We start from the raw sequence: 25,331 nt of genomic DNA, 5'->3' as shown, positions 1-25,331 counted from the left end.
AACCTTTTAAATTAGCAAATTTAATAAAGGCCAAAAAATTATGTGAATAAACCGATTTTTAAAAAAAATTACGGAAATAGATTTATTTTACTAAAAGTGATAGCACTAATATTTCTTTTTAATTCCTTGTGCCACCTATTAATATAGAAATAAACTTAGAAAAGAAGTCTTTATATACACCCAAAGTCTCATTTTCTTTGTTTTCTTAAACTATGTGGGATGTTGGATATGGGTATATATAGACTCATAATCCATTTGTAGCTTGTAAGTAACCTTCAAATTATATATATATATATATTTAGATATTTAAATTTATTTTTTTGTCACAAAACGATCTAAACTATAATTTCATAATGGCCTATACTATTATATCTGTTAGAAAAATTCTTTCAACTAATTAAGAATTGGTACATGACATTTTTAATAATATTAAAAAATAAATTTAATTGAAATACTATTTAATAATATCTCCCACACACACATATCTTCACCTTTCTCTCTACGTTTATTCACAGCACCAAACATGAGCAAAAGATATTGGTATAAGAGTAAGTAATTCCAAATTATTTAAGAATGAACTGTAAATGGATTATAAATCTATATAAACTATATCTCATATCGCTTAAGTAAATAAGAGAAAATAAGACTTTGGATCTATATAAATACATATTTTGTAAGTTTTATTTTCATATTAATAGGTGGCACAAAAAAAATTGGTGCTGCCACTTTTAGTACTGATGCGACAAAAAATGCTTCTAGCTGAAGCATTTTTCTGTAAATCACTTAAAAACGAAGCATTTTTTGTAAAATCAATCCATTCCCATAAAATTTTTAAAAAACAATTTCGTGTACTTTTTTAAAATTTTTTTGGCATTTATTAGTAAATTCGTCTTTTAAATTCGTCTCCAAAGTGTGTGCTTTTTTACTAACATTAGACATGATAATTATATCTCTACAATAATAACATCTTTAATTGAGTTGAGTAACCCATGTCAACTCAGTTGAAAATTATCAAAAATTATTTTTTAATATAAAAGTAAATTATATTATTACGAGAATATTTTTATCTTTTTTATAAATTAATAAAAATTTACACATGATAAAATTAGGTGAGTATTTGGTATACTGGTAATATATATTTTATTTCACAAGCAGTGTTAAAAAATTGACATGTGTCTTTTTTTAAATATTTATTTTGTTAATATTTGATTATACTTCTATAGGAAACTTATCAACTCTTTAACCTTTCTTGTGAAATCTAAAACCTCTATTAATAATGTACTAGATATTTTCCCATTAAAATTCGAACAAAAGATGTGACAAAATTTTAACTAAAATTGAAAATTATTTATCTATTTTTCTTCTACAATACAGAGAAATTAAATAATACATAAATTTTAACTAAATTTAAATATTTGTGAAATTTTAAAAAGAGAATACATGTTCAAACCTTAAAAATGACATTGTTGAGAAAAACTATTACGAACCAGAGTTGAATAAACCTATGCACAACTGTTATGGGTGCGCAGCTAATTCCACAATATATAGTTGTCATGTGTGAGTTTTGTTTAATTATATCTCAATGTACTCGAACATGTTATTGTGATTATAATGTATATGTAATTGTAAACTCTTCCCCTACCCCCCCTAAAAAAAATTATTCTCATTTATGGTCCATAGAGATTGAATCCTTTCGGAATTTACTCCTCCTCCTCTTAACAATGTCGACTCCAATATTTGAACTTGAGTCTTTTATTGAAAGTATATTATATTCTACCATTACACCCAGCACTTGTATTTAATAAACTTAATTAAATTACTCATCAAATATATTAATCCATTAAATATCTAGTAAGTAGTATAAAGATTTTTTTTAAATTAAAAATTAAAAAGTAAAGCAGATAACTAATTTGGTTAATCATTATTTGAAGGTTTATACATAATTTGGTATCCAAGTTTGACACTTATTTTCTAATGTGGTACATATGTTATTTTTTAATCCAACGTGACACTTGTATTTGACAAAAGTTATACATTTTAATATTTGAATGTAGCAGTGCTAATTTTTAAGTATTTAATTTGAGTTTTAAAGTTGATTTGATGAAAATTTATAATTAGCTAATAATATTAGTAATTAACTTTTTTTCCGAGAAAATTAACTTTTATTAAATCAACCCTAAAACTTTAAATAAATCACATCAATTGGACTAGATCTGACAATAAATACAAAATGTACGAAACTCGAATGCTAAATAATATATTCAACATTATATGAATTCAAATTCATTATCTAAAAAGATAAAATATCGAAATTCAAATATTATTTGAATTTTTTTATATCTAAACCCATAATAAAATAAAATTATATCCGCAGATTTTGAAATCGTACTATGAAACATGATAGAAAGGAAAATAGGGAAGAAAACAGAGGAAGGGAAGAAGAAACGGGGGAGAATCCTCTGACGGCTGCAGCTTAGAATCGCATGTTTGAAATGGAGGGCAAGGAGCTGAACTGGACTCTACATTGCTGCATTTCAGCGCACGAGTTTAAAGACATTATCATTACTCTTTCTTTTTCATTTTTTTTACTCCTCCTTTAACCAACCTGCCTTTCACTCTCTTGTCTCCTTTCTATATTTATTGTGTCAAGGTAAACATTTTGTTTTTTTACTGATTAAGTTTTAGTTCAATTGATATGTGTTGAGTAATATTATACCGTATCTTATCAATAAGAACGTTCAGGTATTTATATCATCACATCTCACGACTTGACCTCACTGTTTTGTCTTGACCTTATCATCCTTAGGACTGACATTCTGTGTGGGCTCCATGCCTGCTGGACACATGTTTCGCCCTGAGTTGCCTGCAGTGTACGCGGTCTTCTCTGTTCCTAGGACTAACATTTTGAGCGAATTTTAGGCCTGCTGGACACATGTTTTACTCTGGGTTGCTTGCAGAACACGTAATCTCTCTTCTGCAAGCACCTTGGGTATATGTGAACTAGGACCACGATCGTCACTTGGTTCATGCGAGCTGAATCCACGAGCTCACATTGCGAATTAGATCTGCGAACTCTCCCTACTGTCTTCTTGCGATTTACCTCGCACTCAATCGTTTAGTGAGATTTATTCAGGTCACGAATAAGTGACCCAAATCCTATCTAATACTCCGATTAGTAATCAAGAAAACATGGGTTCAAATATAATAAAATATATCATCCTTTTATTTATGTTATAAACAGTACGAGAAGAGTTTCACTTTTTCCCACTCTAAATTTAATTCAAGCTTAATATAGTTAGGCATGTATTGAAAAGGTGTTAAAGAAAAAGAGAAACTTTTGACTTTCCTGTCTCCTTTTTACTATTTCATTTCAGGTATATCAGAAGTAAGATTTATTTAATAAATAAATCTAAAATGATGAAAAAAGGGAAAAAGAAAAAATTCATTATAGATTTTATGAAATAAAATTTTAAATGAGAAGAGAACAATACCTTTAATATTATTTATGTATTTTCTATTTTGTTTATTCGCTATTTCATTTTTTTAATTATAAAATAATAAGAACTTAAATGTATGTTAATGTGATATAAAATTAAATTTAAGTTAAACTTATATTCAAGGGATAATATTTTTTTTACTCCTAAACTTCGCAATTTGGTTCAGCTCGGTACTTATACTTCTTTTAGTCACTTTGTTTAATGAATTTGGTAACTAGATACATCTTGATCATTGAATTTAAATTCTGTCAATATTTGATGATGTGATCAATGTTACTAGAACAGGATTTGATCGAACGAGTTGAGAACTGATCAATATAGCAATTAGAACAAAAAGGTTTAACCGAATGACTCATAAATTACTTGAAATTAGTAAAATAAAAAATAAACTTACAACCAATGAAATTTTAGCTTTAACAATTGAGGTTAAGATTTTAGATTCGAGTCTAAATAAAATTATTAATTGAAAAAAAACATACATATATTAATTGAAAATTACGACATATGATAATATTAGATAATTAATTAGATTTTTTTACTATTTTTAATTGAAATTTATTGAATATAAAGATTAATGATGAAAAAATAAATAAAATTATACGTAATTAATAAATAGTGAAATTATAAAATGAGGTTAATATCTTGCTTTTTTAATGCTTCGAAAAAATTATTATTTTATATAAAAAACTTAAATTTTATTTGAAATCATAGTTAATAAAACTTTCACTAAACTATAAAAATAGTCACTTTTATTAACTTTAGATTACATTTTAGTCACTTATATTTGATATTTTATGTTTTAGTCAATTACATTATCATTTTGTTACAAAATAGTCACTCTACCGTTAAGCTTGTTATCTTCCTAACAGGGGTCCTACGTGGCAGTCCAAATTAAATTTATTTAATTAAAAACTTATTTTCATCCCAACAACTAGACATCTAAGTTAGTATTTAAAATCTATTTAGATTGTAGCTTAGGATTGCCGTTAGTGAAGTAGTAAAGTTTAACGATATAGTGACGACTTTATAACAAAATAATAACGTAAACTTTAATCAAAGGATGTAAAAGAAGAAAAGAAATTGTTGCTCACTCGTGCCTGTTTTAAATATATTTTTATCAAAATTCGGCATTTTAATTATTTTATTCATTATCTATATATTTTAATAATTATATTTTTCAAAATAGGATGTGTATATGACCCCGTGACTGATCTAATCTTTTTATTTGTCTTATGTTTATGAGGAAAAAGTTAAGATCTTTGACCCTAAAAAGAAAATCCTAAATATCTTCAACAAACTAATATAATAAATATGTAATTTTTAATTTAAATTATAATGTTATACATAAATTTAATTTAGTGTAATTATATATCTATATTTAATTTTATATACCATAAATGCTGTATACGTAACATTATTTTCTAATTCAATAAAATTAAAATTTAATGTGTGTAATTATACAAATTTAAAATTTATTTATTATAATATGTATTAAATCAAAATTTATTTATATTTATAAAGTTTGTTCCTAAAAAAATTAAATACAAAATACATGCATATACAAATAAGGTATATTGATTTTTTTGGCCCTCTAACTTTACAAAAAAGTTATTTTAGCTCTCTATTTAATTTTTTATATCTTTTAATTCTTGAACTTGTATTTTTTTTGTCAAATCACCCAAAATTGGATAGAAAAGTTAATGTTTGCTAATTTTGCTGATGTGGCATATATTATGGGACTAGAACTTTAGTCTCGCAGTTAGTGCGGCCTTAGATGATTTCTTTGATTCAAATCTACTTAAGTTAACCTAACACTCGCAAAAGTGAGAATTTTCGTAAAATTTCTCCAAGGCATAAAAAATAATGCAGAAGCAACGAAAGAATAGTAAAGCCACAAGAAAGCTAAAACACGCCCAAGTGTTTGAGTAGATGCTTTCAATTAGTATTTACTTACTAAATAATATATTACAATTGATGATTGCAAACGAAGGGGATGACTTCTATTTATAGTTGAGCTACCTTAAAACCAACGATACAAATTTAGTTACATCAATGGAAGAGATTGAAGCCTATTTACAATTAACAGATTTACATAATTCCCAAATGCTACACAATTAAATCTTATCAAATTATAATCTCCTACAATATTCTAAAATTACTTTCTATATTTACCAAGATATCCCTAATTTACGATAAGTGCTTCACTGGGCCACCAAAACTTCAAGCAAATGGGCTTCGTCACTTGTTCTTCAAATTGGACTAGTTTGAGTGAGTCAAACGAGCCCTATTTAATAGATTGACCTCCATGAGACACTCTTTGTGCTTTGGTCATGGACTTTGAACAGCGGTCTGTGATATATACACATGGATTATCATGTAGATGACACATCAACATTTAATTATTTAAAAAAATAAAAAATATTTTTTTATAGTTTTTAATAATTTAATAATTTTAATATTTAAAATTAAAAATTTTTAACTAGATGTTAGTGTGGCATCTACGTGGCAATCCACGTGTATACAATGTTAAAAAATAAAAATAAAAACTTTAACTTTCTATTTATTTTGTAGCGATTTGATAAAAAACGTAAAATTAAAAATTAAAAAACGTAAAATTAAATAGAGAATTAAAATAATTTTTTTGTAAAATTAGAGGGGTAATACCAATACAATCTCCTCCATCCCAAACTTCTTTTCCCAATAAATTAACTTCATATAAGCTAGTTTTAATGTATACCATTTAATGCAAATCTACTAATTGGGTGGCAATGATCAAATGTTGAATTTCCCCACCAAATTATGGTAATTTCATTTAAATGTTTAATACATTATATTCGCACCGAGTTTGACATTTTTTTTAACGTGGTATTTATGTTTTTTTTTGTCTAAGGTAATATATGAATATTTAGTCAAAGTTACGTATTTTAATGTCAAAGGTAATGTTGTTAATTTTTTTGTATGTTCAATTCGAGTTTTAAGGCTGATTAAATGTAAATTAATTACTACTAATTTAGGTTTGAAAGTTGATGTTAATTTTAAATTTATTTAATTTTTGTATTTAACTCGTGAAATACAAGTGTTGGTTGCACTAAAAAATATATTGTAATCTCAATGAAAGAAAGCAAATTCAAACTTTGAAAATAATTTTGGTGAGAGAGATAACCACTTACCTCGAATATTGATCGTAAAATAGACATAAAAATATATATTATTATTATTTAATAATAAATTTTCATTAAATTAATCCTAAAATTCAAACTAAACATTAAAATTTAACACAATTACCTTTAAATACTAGAATGTATAATTTATATTAAATACATATATTGTATTAAACAAAAAAAAACCATAAATACGAAATTAAGAAAATATCAAATTCGGAAATCAAATAGTAAATCAAACCTAATTTAAAATATTGCAATCTTGATTTCATTTTCAAACTCACCTACTTTCCCGGCTATCCGATCACCCATAATAGCATACCATAAAAATTTGTATATTCAATCATATCATAATCGAATTTAATTTTTTTTTTGGCATTTCATACAATTTCATGTTATTTTATTGATTAAAAATGTACCATTAGTTTATTTACTCTTGGGAAATTTTAAAATTAATTTATATATTTTTATTTTTAAAAATTTAGTTTTTTTTCAGATTTCAAAATTTAAGTTTATCTGTTAACATTATTATTTTTCAGTTAAATTCAAGTGAATCTTTTTTTCTTCAAAATGTCACATATACAAATTTAACAGTGTTAAAAATTACACTTGAATTTTGGAATATAAAAAGTTAAATGACTAAATCCTTGAAATTAAAAAGTAAAAGAAATAAATTCTAAATTTTCAAAAATACAGAAATTTATGGCATATTTTAACCTATTTTATTTTTATTACATTTTTTTATTTCTCAAGGTATCTACAAGAGTGAGTCTAGTAACTATTTTATTTTTAAAATTGCTCCATACCTAGGGCAATGATCGAACTCTCCACCACTAGTTAAAATAGATTTTTATTACATTTTTTTACAACACTTCTAATCTAATAGCATTGCTTAAACAATTTTTAAGTGAAAAATTATAATTATATTAATAGTTATTATCAAAATTAATCATTATAAGTATCAGACTGAATAATTACCCGATCAAATACGTTTACACAAACATAACTCAAAATCTAATATTTCAAAGTGATAGTATTCTTACACTTAATTATAATACGATACGAATATGACAGAGAAAAAATAATAAGTACAATACGAAAAAAAAAGCACGAATTTAACATGAATATGTAAATATATCAAAATTTATAAAAATAAAATATTAACTAATTAGACATAATTTAAATATAAAAAATTAAACATAACTATTACATAAAAAAAGTATGAATACGGTATAAATATAAGAAAAATGAAAAAGAAACTTAGGTAAAGTTAGGTTGTATTTCGTATCGCGTGTGTACAGCTGTAGTTTCCTTGTAGCATTTGCATCTGATAATGACAAATATCTGTCACGCTCAACATTATGGACCGTTATAGAAGGCTAGCCTCTTGAAAATTGTAAATTCTATAATACAATTTTTATATAGATATTTAATATATTAAACTTTTGGGTAAATTAAAAAATAGTCATTTTTATTTGTCTTAGATTATATTTTAGTCACTTATGTTTGAAATGTTACGTTTTAGTCACTTACATTATCGTTTTGTTACGAAGTGGTTACTATGCCATTAAGCTCCGTTACTTTCCTAACGGCAATCCTACGTGGCAGCCTAAATAGGTTTTAAATACCAAATTAGATATCCAACTGGGATGATAATATGTTTTTAATTAATTAAAAATTTTAAATTAATTACACATTGAACTAAAAAAAAAAACCATTCGTCTCTTTCTTTTTGGTTTCTTTTTTTTTGATTGAAAAAACTATTCTCATCTCAATTTGTAAGATTGTCATTAAGGAGTTAACAGAGCTTAATGGTAGAGTGATTACTTCGTAACAAAACGATAACGTAAGTGACTAAAACGTAATATTTCAAATATAAGTGACTAAATTTGTAATATAAGGGAAACATATATTTATATTTGGATTATATTCATGAATACGAAAATATATTAGTAATAAAAAAGTAATAAAAATAAAAAGCTATATAATTAGTATAAATCAATTTTCAGATTTACATATTTATAGATGGCATTGAAGTAAATAAAGCTAAAGAACAAGCCCAATTAGAAACATAAGTGCGTTATAAATCCGACATCAGTCTAATGTTTTTACTTCTATCCTTTTCTCAGAGTCTTCTTCTTCCAGTTTTTGTAAGTATCATTACTGAACTAAGTTCATTAATAAGTACTAATAATCCTTAAATCTACAGCCATGGCTGCCATGGCATCTTCTACCTTCTTCTTCTTCCTACTTTGTCTCACAGTCACCGCCAAAAAGACCTACATTGTTCACATGAAACATCAAGACAAGCCACTTTCTTTTGAAACCCACAATGATTGGTACCGTTCCAGCTTACAGTCACTCACCGCCACCCCAGCTGAGTCTCTTCTTTATTCATATAATGCTGCATTTAACGGCTTCGCTGCTTCACTTGATCCAGAACAAGCTGAAGCTCTTGGCAAATCAGATTCGGTTCTGGGTGTTTATGAAGATACTGTTTATAATCTTCACACTACTCGTACCCCACAGTTTTTAGGCCTTGATGCTGAGTCTGGCCTATGGGCTGGTCATAATACCCAGCAACTCGAACAAGCTTCTCGGGATGTGATTATTGGGGTGTTAGATACCGGTGTTTGGCCGGAATCTAAGAGTTTTGATGATTCCGGTATGCCGGAGGTTCCTGCTAAGTGGCGTGGTGAGTGTGAATCGGCTCCTGATTTTAATCCCAAGTTTTGCAACAGGAAACTCATTGGAGCTCGAAGCTTTTCAAAAGGTTACCGTATGGCATCCGGCGGTGGTGGGATTTACAAAAAACCGGGAGAGATCCAGTCCCCGCGTGATAAAGATGGTCACGGTACACACACTGCTAGCACCGCCGCTGGATCTCACGTGGCAAACGCTAGTCTCCTCGGATACGCTAGCGGAACGGCTCGTGGGATGGCGACTCACGCCCGCGTCGCCACCTACAAGGTTTGTTGGGAAACGGGTTGTTTCGGATCCGACATTCTGGCCGGTATGGAACGGGCAATCGAAGACGGCGTCGACGTCCTCTCGTTGTCACTCGGTGGCGGATCGGCGCCGTATTTCCGTGACACCATCGCCATTGGAGCATTCACGGCGATGGAGAAGGGCATTTTCGTCTCTTGCTCAGCAGGTAATAGCGGGCCCACTAAGGCCACTCTTGCCAACGTGGCGCCGTGGATTATGACGGTTGGCGCCGGGACGTTAGATCGAGATTTCCCCGCTTACGCCGTTTTAGGAAATAAAATCCGTTATAACGGCGTCTCGCTTTACAGCGGTCGAGGAATGGGGAAAAAACCGGTTGGTTTGGTTTACAGCAAAGGTAACAGCTCCGGTAGTAATTTATGTTTGACCGGTTCGCTCGATCCGGCTTTGGTACGTGGAAAGGTAGTGCTTTGCGATAGAGGAACAACCGCCCGAGTTGAAAAAGGAGCCGTCGTGCGCGATGCAGGCGGCGTCGGGATGATATTAGCGAACACCGAGACTAGCGGTGAGGAACTGGTGGCTGACAGTCACTTGTTACCAGCCGTGGCGGTTGGGAGGAAAGTCGGTGATTTGATCAGAGAATACGCACGGTCCGATCCCAATCCAACCGCTGCGCTTGTCTTCGGTGGTACGGTTTTGGATATCAAACCATCACCGGTTGTTGCAGCGTTTAGTTCCCGGGGACCCAATATGGTGACGCCACAGATCTTGAAACCGGACGTGATTGGACCTGGTGTCAACATATTAGCTGCTTGGTCAGAGGGTATTGGTCCCACTGGTTTGGCCAAGGACTCGAGGAAGACCATGTTCAACATCATGTCAGGTACTTCCATAACGGCTATATTCATTGTTATTTGTGTGACATCACCACCTTTCACCATGCGCATCATCTGTTTGTCTTTATGTCTAGCAGAGCACATTTCATAACACAACCATTGATTTAAATATGCGTAGGTACATCAATGTCATGCCCACACATCAGTGGGCTAGCAGCGTTGATCAAGGCCGCTCATCCAGAATGGAGCCCGAGTGCAATCAAATCGGCTTTAATGACCACTGCCTACACCCAAGACAACACCAACTCGACTCTCAGGGATGCTGCGGACGGATCGTTGTCAAACCCATGGGCACATGGGGCTGGCCATGTCGATCCCCAAAAAGCTCTTTCACCAGGCCTAATATACGACATCTCGACCGACGAATACATCACATTCTTGTGCTCACTCGGCTACACCGTCGACCATGTCAAGACCATAGTGAAACGCCCCAACGTTACATGTTCGAAGAAATTCAAGGACCCTGGTGAACTCAATTACCCATCGTTTTCAGTCATGTTTGGGGGAAAAAGGGTTGTTCGATACACTCGTGAATTAACAAACGTCGGCCCTGCAAGATCCATGTACAAAGTCACAGTAAATGGACCATCGACAGTAGGGATCTCAGTTAGGCCCAAGACACTCATCTTTAGAACCGTGGGTGAAAAGAAGAGATACACAGTCACCTTTGTAGCTAAAAGAGGAACAAGCCCAATGGCTAAACCTGAATTTGGTTCAATAGTATGGGGCAATGCTCAAAACCAAGTTAAAAGCCCAGTTTCCTTCTCATGGTCATTGATGTGAGAGTGTCCCACAGTTTATATATAATTCTGGGTATTCTTTCCCTCAATGAACCTCACACAGGACAAGAAATCTGGTGCAAAAAGGGACCCTCATCCATGGCCGAAACCTTTTTCATTTTGTGGTTTGTAATATTTGTTTACATTTGGATTTAAGTTAATGATGGTATAAAAATGATCACCTTGTTGGCTAAACAGATACCTTCCAAATGGAGCCCCTCCATTGACAAGGTACACTTCCAAGGTCTTTTTTATGGGCGGATTTGACAAAATAGCACACAATACAAGGAAAAAAGAAAGGGGGGGGGGGACAGATGGACCCCTAGCAGATCTTTTCCTCTTTTTTTTTTTTCCCCAAATAGTTTCAATGTTTTTTTTCTGCAAGCATATGTTACATTCAAATCTCAGGTATCTTTGAAACTTTGATGATGATCATCATCATAGAAAAATGAATGATAACATGGATTTGTGCATACTGGGGTTCTGGGTTTCTTTTTAAGAACTGATGGAAATGACATCTCAACCGCATCCTTTGGTTTGAGATTTTTGAAGAAAAATATGGCAGAATCCTGTAGCAAATTCAATTGTTTTCGTCTATTTTCTCCATCCAGCATGAATTCATGTCAGTTTGTAGGTCCACTATTTTGAATTTTGGGACCTGAAAATTAAGGTCCACCTGCTCTTTTCACTGTCAGCTAACATCGTGATCGTAAATGGTAGATTTGGTGCATGTGTTCTTTGATAAAAACAACGCTAACACCCCAGCAATTCTAAGCTTAAATCTGTGTTTTTTTTTTAAAGTTCAACAAATTGTGGCTCTAAAGTTTGTAGATGAATTATAAAATGCAGAAATATATTAGAAAAATAGGCAGCAAGGATTACAACTGGTTTTTGTACAACTACAGCAACGGGTTACTTTTGGACATGAACATTTCCATTTGCAGCAAAAGCAACCTGTGCACGAGGGGAATTGAAAAATGCAACAGTTCCGGCTACACGAGATCTTTTGGCAGCAACCAGATTTAGGAAACGAGCAACATCGCCATTTCGGAATTGAGCAGCAGCTTAAACATGGATTGCAGTGACACAGGTTGCATGAGCTGCATTTACATCGCCATTTAGGGATTGTGCAGCAGCTTAAACATGATTTGCAGTCACACGAGCTGCATTTACATGAACTGCAGTCGCATAAACTGCTGCATTTACATGAACTGCAGTTGCATGAGCTGCATTTACAAGAACTGCAGTCGCATAAACTGCTGCATTTACATGAACTACAGTTGCATGAGCTGCAATTACATGAACTGCAGTCACATAAACTGCTGCATTTACATGAACTACAGTCACACGGGCTGCATTTACATGGATTGCAGTCGCATGAGCTGCATTTACACGGATTGCAGTTGCACGAGCTGCATTTACACGGATTGCAGTCGCACGAGCTGCATTTACACGGATTGCAGTCGCACGAGCTGCATTTACACGGATCGCAGTTGCATGAGCTGCATTTACATGAAGTGCAATCGCACGAGCTGCATTTACATGAAGGCAGGTCACATGAGCTGCATTTGCACGAACTGTGTTCCGATGAGCCGCAACTGCAGCGCCTGCATTTACATAAGCTGCAAATGCATGAGCTGCAGTTGCATAAATCGCAATCACAACACTGCAGGCATTTCAGATGGCAAGAGCACGCCGAATAACAGCAACAACAGATCCACGATAAGTTAAAGCAAGGAATCCCACTGCAAACGAACAGAATCCATGTTACGAAACAGAACAAATAGCAAAACAAAGATCAAAACTCATAAAACCAGTTAGCCCGTAGCCCGAAGTAGCCAACACATATAGAAATGAAACTAGATTTATACATAACAAATACAAAAGCACAAGAAATCGGTACCAAAGCCACTTCCAGAATCGACATGACTTCCGATTCTTCCTGCTTCTGCTTCACGGAACAAAAATATAAATCATAAGGGCTCATATTACATGAAAATCAGTGAAAATTAACGACGTTTTTAGTTCTTACGTAGGTATTAAAGGATCAGAGTTGGCCATCACAAAATCTGTAACCCTGAAAAGAAAAAAAAAACACATTTATCTATAAATGAACTATAGATAGCAAGCTATTCAAGGTAATTGCAAAGCTTGACATACTCTTTGCAGAATCTTGAAGCCGGTTGAAGACCCTCTACCGATTTTAACTCTTCCTGCTCGAAACAAGACCGTCATCAACAGTGCAGAAATTGAACACAAGCCTCGTGTAGTATCGATAAATCCAACCGATTTTTCGATCAGATCATCGGTAATGATGTATGTTTAAACCCTTTTTCTTTTCAGAACATAAACCTCTAAATTCATAGGATGATTAATAGAAAATAACATGTTTAGGTGATCCCAAAGATTTACCCCAAATGCATGAATATTGTTAAGTGTTTAATGAGCAAAAACATGTTCTTTTCAATACGGGCATGTTCAATTTTTTTTTAAGTTTTTCTCGATCATGCTTACATATCCATATCCGAATACGTGTCTGATTGATGTTTCAATTTACACTAACAAGAACATTTCAAGTTGAACTTTTTATCCTAATCCATTAAAGAAAAACGTAACCTTTAAGCAATTTATGCATGAATGGTCTATTAATAATCAATTTAGAACTAAAATTAAAAACAAACCTCAAGGAAACTAATTTCTCTTTCAAGCATCTGAGTCTTAGCTGCTTCCCTTCGTTTCCCATACAAATCAGGATACTCCGGTGGGGATCTCGGACATGGTGGAGGCAGAGTCGGGACCGACGAAGAAGAAGAACCACCGGACCTGGCAGCCATCAATGTCTCCGGTCACCGCCGGAAAATAAAAAAAAAGGACTTTGTTTTTTTTTTTTACACAAAATCAGCACTTTCCTTCCACAAAAGCAAGAAGCAGTGCAGTAACCAGAAATAGAAAGTAAACAAAGGAAACCCCAAAACAGTCTTTAATAAAGAGACAAAGAAGAAACGGCAAGTAAATGTTAGGAGTGAGAAAGAAAGTGGGGTTTTTTTTTTTTTTTTGGAGTGTGAACTGTGAATGACAGTGGCAGAGGCAGTAATTAAACGTGTCTGACAAGGATAATTGCGACCCAGAGCTTAAACGATTAACCAGAAGCTGAAAAAAGAAAGTGTGGGTTGTACAAGAAAGAAAATGAATGCAAAATTTGCAGCATTTGTAGATAAGAAGAAGAGATTAAAATGAAAAATGAAAGTAAAAAGGGAAACATTATTATTATTATTAGAAGATGAAGAAAGATTGAGAAACACAATAACCATAATAATAACCTTTGTGCATGGTAATAATGAGAATAAGAATAATGGTAAAGACGGCTGTGGGAAAGGCTGCAACTTTTTGTACGAACCCATTTTTAAGAGCTTAAAGTTTCAGTATTTTTTTTCTTCTATGTAATTCCCAGAGAGCGAGTGTGTGTAAATAATAGTTTTGAAGAGGTAATAAGATTTGTAATTTTTTTAACAGTGGGTTTTATTAAGAGAGTGGGAAACAGTGGTTCAGATGTTAAAATTGGGGAGTTTGGAAGGGTATAAGAGGGGTGTCGTCTCTGTGAATGAGTGAATGGGGGGGTGGGGGAACTGAGGTTGCAGAATTTGCAGAAGGCAGAGAAGCGAAAAGCACGATGTTGTACCTCAGATCGCACGTGACGTCTGCGTAGGAAAGAGAGATACTTACAACCTTATTTTCATTTTTGGTTAAGTTTCTAAAATAATCACTTTTATTTATCCCATCTTACATTTTAGTCATTCAATAGTTAATTTTTACTAATATTGTAATGGTAAGCTGACTAGATACATTGAATCATCATTTCAAACAATAATTTTTTGTTAAATTATACAATTGGTCCTTATATTTTTTCATTTTGAGAATTTTTTTATATTCTATTTTTTTTCATTCTCTTATACTTTTCTATCTATTTTCCTCCCTTCTCCAAATTTTTTAACACAAGTTTTCTATATTTTCCATTTGTTAAAATTTTTATTTTGAATTGAGTTCATCCTTTTGTAATAATATTCAATCGAGTCCAAGTAGTTTTTGGAGGAATGAATTTCTAGTAATAACTAGAGTTGAATCGAGTTTGAATAGAAAATTTTCAACCTAGATAATTTCATGAACGATAACACAAATATCCTATATGCACCATGCTCCACTCTTATACATTGGAGGCAAAAAAACTTGAAATAAATTCGAGTAATTCATCAACCAAGTCAAATGATAATAAATTCGATATTTTTTAAATAAAGTATTTGCTTCGGGTATTTTGAGTAAAAAAAAAATAGCGTTGGAAAAGTTTTACCTCTCATTTCGATGTTTTATAATCGGAACTAATGTGAATATTGAAAATCTAAAAAAGAAAAGGTAAAAAAAAAATGACTGTTCAAACATGAAAGAAAGAAAAAAAAGTAAGATAGTGATGGATCTAAGGTAAAATTCCAAATATTTAGTTTTGGTACAATTATATGTATAAGATTCTGAGTTTGAGTTTACTCATTTGGTTCCATAATTAAAAATTGAAGCACTTTCTTTTTATTTTCCTTTTTCCATTTCCTGATTTGTCTAAATTTTCAGTGTACCTTAAAATTTTCTCTTCTTTTTTTGCCTTTTTGCTTGGATTTTTGCAATGGGATATTTGCTCTGAGTCTACAGGGTCCTGATAAGGCCAAATTATTGGAGAGAACAATTATTATTTCTATATAAAAATTTAATCAGAATTTTATTCACTGTTTGTTTGAAGAAGAAGAAGAAGAAATCTTGTTTTATTTTCGGATCTACAATTTGTGTGTCCTTTTTGAGTAGTAAATTTCTCAAAATCTTACTAGTTATGTCAAAGATTTCGGTATATCCTTTTTAAATCAACGGTTATGATTAAAAGATAGAAATGAGAATATTATATTTATCTGATCGAGTCGTGTCAGAAATTGAGAAATTGTGATGTTGACCTAAAATCTGTTAAATAAATTTCTCTCGTATTGAAATCAGTTGAATTGATTAAAAGTTAAATTCATGTTTTTCAATGCAAGTCCTACGTGACATGATTAACGGTGTATTGTCATTTTTTTTCTCCCTTTTTATTTTAACTCCAAAATGATCCTAAAAAATTTCATTATAACAAGATCTTTAGATAAATGCCGCACCACTCTTCATGCTTATAATTTGATAATTGTAAAATACAAGAACTCTTGCTTCCAGTTTTGAGATATTAGATTTGGACATTAGTTTTTTACTTTTAGGAATTTAGTTTCTTTAATATTCGGATTTAAAAATTTCATTGGTGTGACAAATTGAAATAATAATAAATTCACTCTGTAGTTATGTAAAAAAAAAAAAAAACAGTGTTGTAATAGACATGAATTTAACACACTTTTAAGCTTGAAAATTAGTGACACTGAATTCATAAAAAAAGAACTAAATTTTAAATACACAAAGAATAGTTGGCCACGAGTTTTAAAGCTGTTCAATATCAAGAGAAAAGATCAAACTCTCGATAGAAGAAACATTTGCCATCTCACTTTAACTTTTGTGATTTTAATCTTTTTAACTTTTAATCTATACATAAAATAAACTTTTAACGTATTTGTGGATAAAGATTTAGTTTAATGGTAAAATTGAATTTTTTTAAAAGATGTGGTGTGATATGAAATGATAGGGGGAAGATGAGAGGCCCCAATACTGATACTACAGGGACCATTAATCAAGTTGATTTTTGCATGTTGCAGTTCAGTACATGATTGAATGAATAGTCATCCCCCTCCTTCCCTCTTTCTTCTTTTCATTTCATTTTCAAACCTACTGCTTTTCACTGTTCTTCTCCCTTTCTCAGACTCTGCTACCTGCACTGCTAAAGATCATGTATCCAATCCCCATGCCACCCCCCCACCCATTTTCCTCCATTTTTGATTCAATGTAAAAGCTTCATCAAAGTCAACTGCAACGCATTGGGTTTTTCAGCAGGGCAGTGCAATCCATTTAATTGGTTTAGTCTATTTTGGTTTGGACATTTTCAATTATGGATTTGATTTTGCTGGTTAATTTAGCCTGTTATCAATTTTTGAATTTTTATATTAATTTAACTGAAAAAACCTTACTTAATTTAAAATCCTTTTAATTATTTAAAATATATTTATAATTTATAGTATATAAAATAAATATGTATTATTAAAGCCAATAATTCAACCCAATAACTAAAGTTAGTTAAGTCGGTTCTTAAATTCTAATTTGGTTGAGTTGGTTTTTGTAGATTAATATCAATTTAATTAAAAAAAAAACAAACTAAACTATGCTAGAAGTAACACAAATGCCCTTATATTAAGAGTTGGATTTCATTTTAGTTCATTTACTAAAAAAAATGAAAATTAACCATTTTTGTTAAAAATTCTATCCATTTTTATTGTTATAAACTTGTCCCTATATATCAGCACGAGGTATACTGCAAGTCACATTTATTTTCAACAGTAGAAATGAATAAAATTTTTAACAAAAATAATCAATTTATTCTTTAATTTAATATACACAAACTAATTGACCTATTTTTTTAATAAAAAAACAAAATACAATTTAATCTATAATAAAAAAACCACTATAATACTTTTAAAATCGAATCACTCTAAAAGATCAAATGCTCTCCCTTAATTTTGGACCTAGCTACCAATCTTTTTCTTTTTTAATTATGAAATTAAAATACTAGGAACATGTAATTTCACTTTTGGTTTACAACATTGTATGGAAAGGTCAATATCAAATGGATTTATTCCTTGAATTTATTTTTTATTTGATAATGTAAAATAAAATGATTACTTTTGTCCCAAAATCAAGGGTTGGTTTTCAATGCTTGAGGGATTTGTGTTGGGAGACAAGCAAAGAGGTGAGGGTGCCAATTTCCCTTGTCTCCCAATATTTGTACACCAATTATTACTTTTTTAAACAAAAAAAAAATTCACACTATCAAAATGGGTTAATGTTATGATAATTGAATTACATCAATCAGTGTTTACTTTCAGTGTAATATGTTTAGTTTTCTTTTTGTTTCATGTTATAGTATTACTATATTATTATATAGGATAAATCTCAAAATTATACATAAAATTATCACGCTCTAACTAAAATAGACTCACTAATTAAAATGTTTAAGACATTTAAAGGTAAGGCTCCTTTTGTATTTGTTTCTATAGTGGAAACAATGGTTATAACTTCAGGTACTATTTTATTATTATATGGGATAAATTTCAAAATTATACATGCATTTTGATTTAATATACAATTGTATACATGAATTTTAATTTTGTGCAATTATACACGTGAAACTCTAATTGTGGTTCAAATGTATACTTGAAACTTTAATTTTTATTTAATCATACATATTTAAAGAAATAAATACTTTAATTTATTTTTATATTGGATAAATATAATTATTTATGCATGCTATATATAAACATAAAATGAAGTTATATCAATAATTGTGTTAATAATTTACAAGAATTGGATCAAATCAAAATTTCATGTATACGATTGCACATTAAACCATAGTTCATGTATAGTTTTGGTATTTATCCCTTATTATATTTATCTTTTTGAAAAGTTGATAGATTTTAGAATAAAAGTATTGGGTTAGTCACTTTTCATGATATTGGATGAGTAATGCTTAAAACATGAACACCAATTGAGTTGAAATTGAAAACTTAAAGATTGGTTTCTTGTAGGCAAGTAAAGTCACTTTCTATAGTTAAAGACTTTGGATTACACCACGACTCTTATAGAATTATCATCATATGTTGATTTTTAGCTTTACTTTATAAAAAAAAAGTGATTAGATTGCAAAGCTTAAGTAGGTTAAAGGGAATCGAGAGTAACTGAGAGATTAATAGCTTAATCTCTTGAGTTGCAAAGTTAAGCTTTTGAGGGGAAAGTTTAGTGGGAGAGCGATCTAGTCTTTGTACAATGGTGAGGTCACGAAATTGGTGAGTGTTATGTTGCACTTACAAGTAGAGAAACAGAGAAAAACGAGCTTTTAACTCAAATGAGAGAAGATTTTGTTGAATTGATGAATAACTCCAAATGGTTCTAACATTTTATAGCTTTACAATAGCTAAAATTAGTAAGCTCAAAGTTAAAAATAACAAAATTAAATACAAAAAAAACCTCAACCATATCTGGTAATCCCTAATTTTTAGGGATGATTTATTTACCAAAAACATCTCAATAATCCCTCAACGTGAAAGTGTACTTTCAGTTTAATACATGCTTACTACTTGATGTCTAAGGCTAAGTATTTTCCTAAACTTGACAAATGATACCTACTTGAGAGGCTTGGTAAATACATCAGCAACTTGATCCTCACTTATGCAATACTCTAGCTCAATTGCTCCTTCGTTGCTAAGATCTCATAGAAAGTAATATTTTACATCAATATGCTTTCTTCTTTTATGCAACACAAGATTTTTTTGACAACTTGATAGTTGAGTTGTTATCACAGAAATTTGTAATGACTCTTTCTGGCTTTAATTATAGTTGTTCAAGGATTCTTGTAAGCCAAATAGCTTGACAAGCACGAACTGTAGTAGCAACAAATTCAACTTCTGTTCTTGATAATATGATAATGGATTGCTTCTTAGAAAACTACGAAATAATCTCTGTGCCAAGCATAAAGACATAGCTTGAATTACTTCTTTTATCATCTTGATCTCCTGCATAATCACTATAGGTGAAACTAATCATGTCTGACTTTTCACCCATGTTGTTGGTCCATTTTTATAACCTTTGTCTTCACTTTCATACGGTTATCATATGGATAGGGGTGGACAATCACTCACCTTTTTCACAATTTTTTTTTATATGTTTATACTTGAACTTGCACTATTTTGAATTTTATTTAATATTTTTACTCCAACTTCAATTATGACATTGAAATGATTTCTTAATTTCTTCCTAGTTGGTCCGATATTTTAAATAATATATTATAATATATATTTTTATAAAGTTATTTAAAAAATGCATTTCAATATATTTTAAATTATTTTATAAAATATAATATCAATATAAATTTAATTTTATAGGTAAATTTACATCTCAAGTCACTAAATTATTAGTAAGTTTACATTTTGGTCACTTAATTTTAAAAAGTTATAAAATAGTCATTGAGTTATTTGAAAGTTTTCATTTAAGTCATTGAATTGTTAAAGTTACTACTGTATTGCATTCTTTGCTTGCACCATTTGCACAAATGAAAAGCTCTCCTTTCTCATCTCTTTTACATTTTAATTTTTCATTAAATAATATTATTCTATTTGTTAATGGATATTAATTTTCAAATTGTAGCTTAAAACTTGCTAATTAGACTATTTAAAAAAAACCATGATAACCCCATGACTTAAATAAATATTTTTAAATATTTTTAAGATTTAAATAAAAAATTTTAAATAACTTAACGATTATTTTATAACTTTTTTTAAAATTAAATAACTAAAATATAAATTTATTAATAATTTATTCACATTCTTAGGGCACGTTTGGTTCGCTGTATTGGATTAGAGGCGTATTGGATTAGAGGTGTATTGGGATTAGAGGTGTATTGGATTAGAGGTGTAATAGCTAATCCACTGTTTGGTTGAATGTAATGGAATAGAGGCGTAATAGTAATCTTGTGTTTGGTTGAATGGAATAGAGGTGTAATAGCATAATGAAAAAAACTAAAATGACTAGAATACCCTTAGCATAAATTTGTTTTGGTAAATGATTATTGTTATTGTTATTTAAATTATAATAAGATTATTATTATCAATAATAAATAATTTAATCATATTTAAACATAATTATTATTAAATATATTTTAATTAAAATATATAATTTAATAAAATTCTTAATAATTAATATTCTTATATTAATTTACTCAAATCATAATATATGATACTGTAAAATATAAATTAACATAATTATTATTAAATATATTTTAATTAAAATATATAATTTAATAAAATTCTTAATAATTAATATTCTTATATTAATTGACTCAAATCATAATATATGAATTGGACCAAGCAAACATACATTGTATGGCTCAAAAGTAGAAGACAAGAATTTTATTTATTTATTTTTTAATTTGGAAAATAAATTTTTGTTTACTAATTTGACTGTTTTTAAAAAAAAGTAAAATTTATAAACCAAGAAATATATCATTTCTTAAAAATTTTGAAATTCATATCGTAATTTGTTATTATTGTAACTTTCAGAAATAATAAATTGGAAATCTGGTTGACATAACTTTGACTTCTTATAAAGCATTCAAGGATGACTTTTTTTGGGTTTGAGAGATCAAATTATTTGTTTGATTTAAAGAAATGCATTGCCTAAAACATTATATTCAGTGTTGGATTCAATTTTTATTTAATTAAAAAAAAACTTGGGAAATGAGTTTAGCTAGCTTAAGCTATTCCATGGCTGCTTATGAATCTTCTATATGCTAAAGCTTATAGATTTGTACGATGCCATAAACAGCTCATGGTTTTGCTCTTCAAAATTGGAGACAAATGTGTCCTTTTTAAACTTTAATTGATTTTTTAAGTTATACATTATAATAAATGGTAAGGCTTCTAGGATTGAATTTCTTTGACTGGACTACCACAAAGATATACATACATTACATGGTACTATTACAAACAGGGTGGGGAGAGAAAGAGGAACCATTACTCTCTTTTTCTTTTTTTTTTGTAGAAATCATTGCCCCACACACCACTAGTAGACAATTCCCATTATCTGATCCCATAAATTGGGCATCAGAATGAACACCCAAACGATGAGGCTCAAAGGAACCAATACTAGAATATGAGTTATTCATTCTATGTTTAACATTCAAGAATTAAGTCAACCTGAATCGGAGCAAAAAGAATTACAGCTTCTCCACAGGAAAACCGGTAACAGGACTTATCTCCGATGCCAGTGACCGTAGCTCATCCACTTCTTCGTTGCTTAGTCTCCAGCCAAGGGCACCTACAAATTCCTTAGCTTGTGCAGCATTTTTGGCTCCTGGGATTGGCACAACATTCTCCTGTGCTATTAACCAGTTGAGCACCACCTGTAGTAAAAAAAGCTCATTTCATAAAAGATCTCAGCACATTTTAAAATACCCCATCGAGTAGTTGCAACTCGAGATGAAAAAGTATGAGAATAAAACAGCCTGTTTCCACCTATTTGTGACAACTTCCAGATGTGTATCTAAAAGTTACAGGGGAGATGATACATAGATACCAAATTAGGATAATGCCATCAAAGAGGACTTAAAGCACTTGCGAAGCTTTGTGGTTTTTTCTCATCTCATTGTGATCTTAGTGCATGACTACATATGTTGTTTGGTCGAGGAATGGGTCATGGAAATCAAATATACTTTAAAGAAGACAACTTCTGTACCAATTATTTCACCAACTTGAGCCAAGATTTTCCCAGCTGGTGTAGGTCATGATTATGAGGTTGTTGTAGACGGACTAGTGTCCATGGTTGTAATTAAGCTGAGTCACATATTGTGCAATGAAAAGAAAACGCCATCCAAGCCTAATGCCTAAAGATGTTGGGTGTCCAATGGGCAGCACATGAAATATCGAGTTTCTAATGCACTTGTCTTTTTGCTAAGTGCTATTAATATGACCATAATATTGAAGCAACAGATCTATCAACAGATTTAAGCATATATATATATACAAGCAAAAGAACAAGAACAAACCTGTGTTGGAGTTTTCCCATAGTTCCCTCCTATTTCCTTAATTCTGATAAGGAGAGGTCGGAGCTGTATATTTAAAAAGACCTTAGCAATCAAGTCTGAAATTAAAATTGGGATACGAAATACTCAAGAGACATACCTTAGTTAAAAACTCCGGAGTGTAAATCCGGCCTCTAGGTCCAGATGGCGGATTTTCTGGTTTATATTTCCCGATAAGGGCACCTGAAACAAAGATATGGCACCCTACTTGTGTTAAAAAGAATATATATGCCAGACTCAGTTTATGCATTTGACATTAGTTCTTGTTTCCAAACTCTGATTATTTGACTTTGTGTACTACATTCCACCTTCGGTGAGATTTTAAAGTAACACCGTTGTCCTCAATGAAATTCAAGACACATACCTTCCCAGTAGAGTTTCAGAATTTTCAGCACCTAAGGCGAGCTGTGAAAAAGGAATCATCAACGATATTCTTCCATAAATAAAGTAAATAAATTGATTTATAGATGATCTCGTGTTTTACCGGAGAGCCATAAACTTCAGCTGTATCGAAAAACGTAATTCCGCAATCAAGACTTCCATTGAAAGCAGCCTTAGCAGCCTTCAATTTCTGATCTGCTTCCACAGCAAGTACAAATCAATCAGATATGCAGAAAGCATAAGCAACAAATGCAGACCAAGAGCTCCACATAGAACATTCTCAACACATCACTTTGTGGCAGTTGTACAAATCAAATCTAACACTAAACCTAGTAATTGGAAGAAAACAATAAATCAATAGTTCTAATCCAAGAACCTGCCAGTATACAAGGGATACAAATATATAAACTTAATTAGAGAGAAAAAAAGAGTAAAATAATCCAAAATCTAGATATCAAACAACCTTTTAACTTTTGAACCATACAAACACGTTACACAAGCAAGAAAACGCTGAATTACATTAAAATATTGGGGGGGAAGAGAAGAAGAAAAAACCCATTATTCTGTTATTTTCATTTTATGAAATTACTTACACAAAACACCATAAAAATAAGCAAAAAATCAAAGAAAAATGAGCTGAAAAATGTAAAAGTTTACCATCCCATTGAAAGTTGTTCCAGTAACTGGTGTCACCCCAAGACCATGCTCCGATTCCGAGCCTTGTCACTTTGAGCTCCGATCCTCCTAACTTCAATTTGTCTTCTGTATCTGTTTTGAGAGCAGCGGTAGTGGCAAAATCCTCGGAAGCAACCGCTCTTATTCGGTTGGGTTTCTTGCAACTCAAAACTGAGAAACAGGCACTGCTGACATTCATGGCCATTGATGATATTCCTTTGGAACTCAAGGGCAAATTCTGTACAAGCAATTCCTAACACAAATAAGATTTTATTTTACTTTTCAAAACAAAATATAATTATTTATTTTTGCTGAAGAATTTTTATATCCAGTGGAAAGTAAAGTATCCACAGAAAAATTTCAAGACACGTACGTAGTTTAGCAAGCATCCACAGGAATGTTAAATACAGATAGCCATTAAAACTCAGTACAGAGAGAAGAAGAGAGTTAGAACAATTACAAGATAATTGAGAGCAAAAGAGAGTTAGAAACCTTTACCTTTCAGTAGCAGTAACACCAATTGAGAGCAATGGAAGGAGTGACACAGAGAAAAAGAAAAGAAAAAGGTCGACTGGTTGGCAAATCGAAAGAGTGACTGGTTGTAAAGAAAAAGAAAAGAAAAGGTTGAGAGACAGAGGAAGAGGCGAAGGAATGGGGAAGCCAATCGGGAGGCGAAGGTAGAACGAAGGTAGAACGAAGGAAGAGGCGACGGAATGGGGAAGCCAATTGGGAGGGTAAAACAGGGAGGGTAAACGATGCAGCACCTAATCTGAGCAGAAGGGCTGTATTACAAATCGGTGGTTTTCACCGATTAGATCTGTATTGTATTACACGCGTATTAGAAACACATTCAACCAAACGATGGAATAAAGATGTATTAGGTGGGGCCCACCGATTAGGGGTGTATTGGAAAGAAGTGGAAAGTAGGGAGGGGGAAGAGAGCAGGCCCACACGTGGGGTCCTGAAAGCATTGATGGAGAAAGACCAACATTTTGAGAAGACAAGTCAGTGTCTCCATCCCCCTTTCATTACCATAACAAAACCCACACTCTCACACCTCACGCTCTTTTCCAAAGTACTACAACTCCACCACCCACATGTCTACCTATCCCAAATCTATGTAATGAATTTAGTTGAAAGAGAGATTTGCGGTGCATCTTAGAAATTGAGGAAGAGGGGTTTGAGAGGGTGATGCCAGCATTTGC

General features: G+C 31.4%; 3 protein-coding genes across 4 annotated transcripts; 1 reads left to right on the top strand and 2 right to left on the bottom strand.

Moving 5' to 3' along the window:
- The first annotated feature begins 8,633 nt into the window (after nucleotides 1–8,633).
- LOC107893364 (subtilisin-like protease SBT1.8) lies at nucleotides 8,634–11,533 on the top strand. Its single transcript, XM_016818332.2, has 2 exons — nucleotides 8,634–10,487; nucleotides 10,619–11,533. The coding sequence occupies exons 1-2, from the start codon at nucleotides 8,870–8,872 to the stop codon at nucleotides 11,281–11,283; spliced, it is 2,283 nt and encodes a 760-aa protein (XP_016673821.2). The 5' UTR covers nucleotides 8,634–8,869; the 3' UTR covers nucleotides 11,284–11,533.
- A 578-nt stretch (nucleotides 11,534–12,111) lies between these two features.
- LOC107893365 (guanine nucleotide-binding protein subunit gamma 3) lies at nucleotides 12,112–15,019 on the bottom strand. Of its 2 annotated transcripts, none has more exons than XM_016818335.2 (5): nucleotides 13,961–15,019; nucleotides 13,440–13,492; nucleotides 13,312–13,356; nucleotides 13,183–13,227; nucleotides 12,112–13,024 (listed from the first exon to the last, which is right to left on the bottom strand). In XM_016818335.2, exons 1-5 carry the CDS (start codon nucleotides 14,111–14,113, stop codon nucleotides 12,136–12,138), a joined length of 1,185 nt encoding a protein of 394 aa, XP_016673824.2. In that variant the 5' UTR covers nucleotides 14,114–15,019; the 3' UTR covers nucleotides 12,112–12,135. The 2 variants fall into 2 exon arrangements, with proteins under 2 accessions (XP_016673824.2, XP_016673822.2); XM_016818333.2 differs by having other exon boundaries at nucleotides 13,183–13,230; nucleotides 13,961–14,993.
- A 6,818-nt stretch (nucleotides 15,020–21,837) lies between these two features.
- On the bottom strand, nucleotides 21,838–24,959 carry LOC107907739 (uncharacterized oxidoreductase At1g06690, chloroplastic). Its single transcript, XM_041084822.1, has 8 exons — nucleotides 24,625–24,959; nucleotides 24,109–24,364; nucleotides 23,555–23,646; nucleotides 23,435–23,475; nucleotides 23,360–23,367; nucleotides 23,171–23,253; nucleotides 23,035–23,097; nucleotides 21,838–22,392 (listed from the first exon to the last, which is right to left on the bottom strand). Exons 2-8 carry the CDS (start codon nucleotides 24,329–24,331, stop codon nucleotides 22,207–22,209), a joined length of 696 nt encoding a protein of 231 aa, XP_040940756.1. The 5' UTR covers nucleotides 24,332–24,364; nucleotides 24,625–24,959; the 3' UTR covers nucleotides 21,838–22,206.
- Between the last annotated feature and the right edge of the window lie 372 nt (nucleotides 24,960–25,331).

Source organism: Gossypium hirsutum, chromosome A13 (genome assembly GCF_007990345.1).
Source record: "Gossypium hirsutum isolate 1008001.06 chromosome A13, Gossypium_hirsutum_v2.1, whole genome shotgun sequence".
Lineage (NCBI taxonomy): Eukaryota > Viridiplantae > Streptophyta > Magnoliopsida > Malvales > Malvaceae > Gossypium > Gossypium hirsutum.
This window is presented reverse-complemented; position numbering and strand designations above follow the sequence as displayed.

Bases quoted from the DNA above. Each gene is read 5' to 3' on its own strand.
- LOC107893364 (XM_016818332.2), top strand. From the start codon at position 8,870: ATGGCTGCCATGGCATCTTCTACCTTCTTCTTCTTCCTACTTTGTCTC. The intron at 10,488-10,618 runs GTACTTCCATAA...AAATATGCGTAG, and splicing joins CATGTTCAACATCATGTCAG to GTACATCAATGTCATGCCCA.
- LOC107893365 (XM_016818333.2), bottom strand. From the start codon at position 14,113: ATGGCTGCCAGGTCCGGTGGTTCTTCTTCTTCGTCGGTCCCGACTCTG. The intron at 13,231-13,311 runs GTAAGAACTAAA...TGTTCCGTGAAG, and splicing joins TCTGATCCTTTAATACCTAC to CAGAAGCAGGAAGAATCGGA. The intron at 13,025-13,182 runs GTACCGATTTCT...GTTCGTTTGCAG, and splicing joins CGATTCTGGAAGTGGCTTTG to TGGGATTCCTTGCTTTAACT.
- LOC107907739 (XM_041084822.1), bottom strand. From the start codon at position 24,331: ATGGCCATGAATGTCAGCAGTGCCTGTTTCTCAGTTTTGAGTTGCAAG. The intron at 23,647-24,108 runs GTAAACTTTTAC...CTGTGGAAGCAG, and splicing joins GAACAACTTTCAATGGGATG to ATCAGAAATTGAAGGCTGCT. The intron at 23,098-23,170 runs GTATGTCTCTTG...TTAAATATACAG, and splicing joins CTCCGGAGTTTTTAACTAAG to CTCCGACCTCTCCTTATCAG.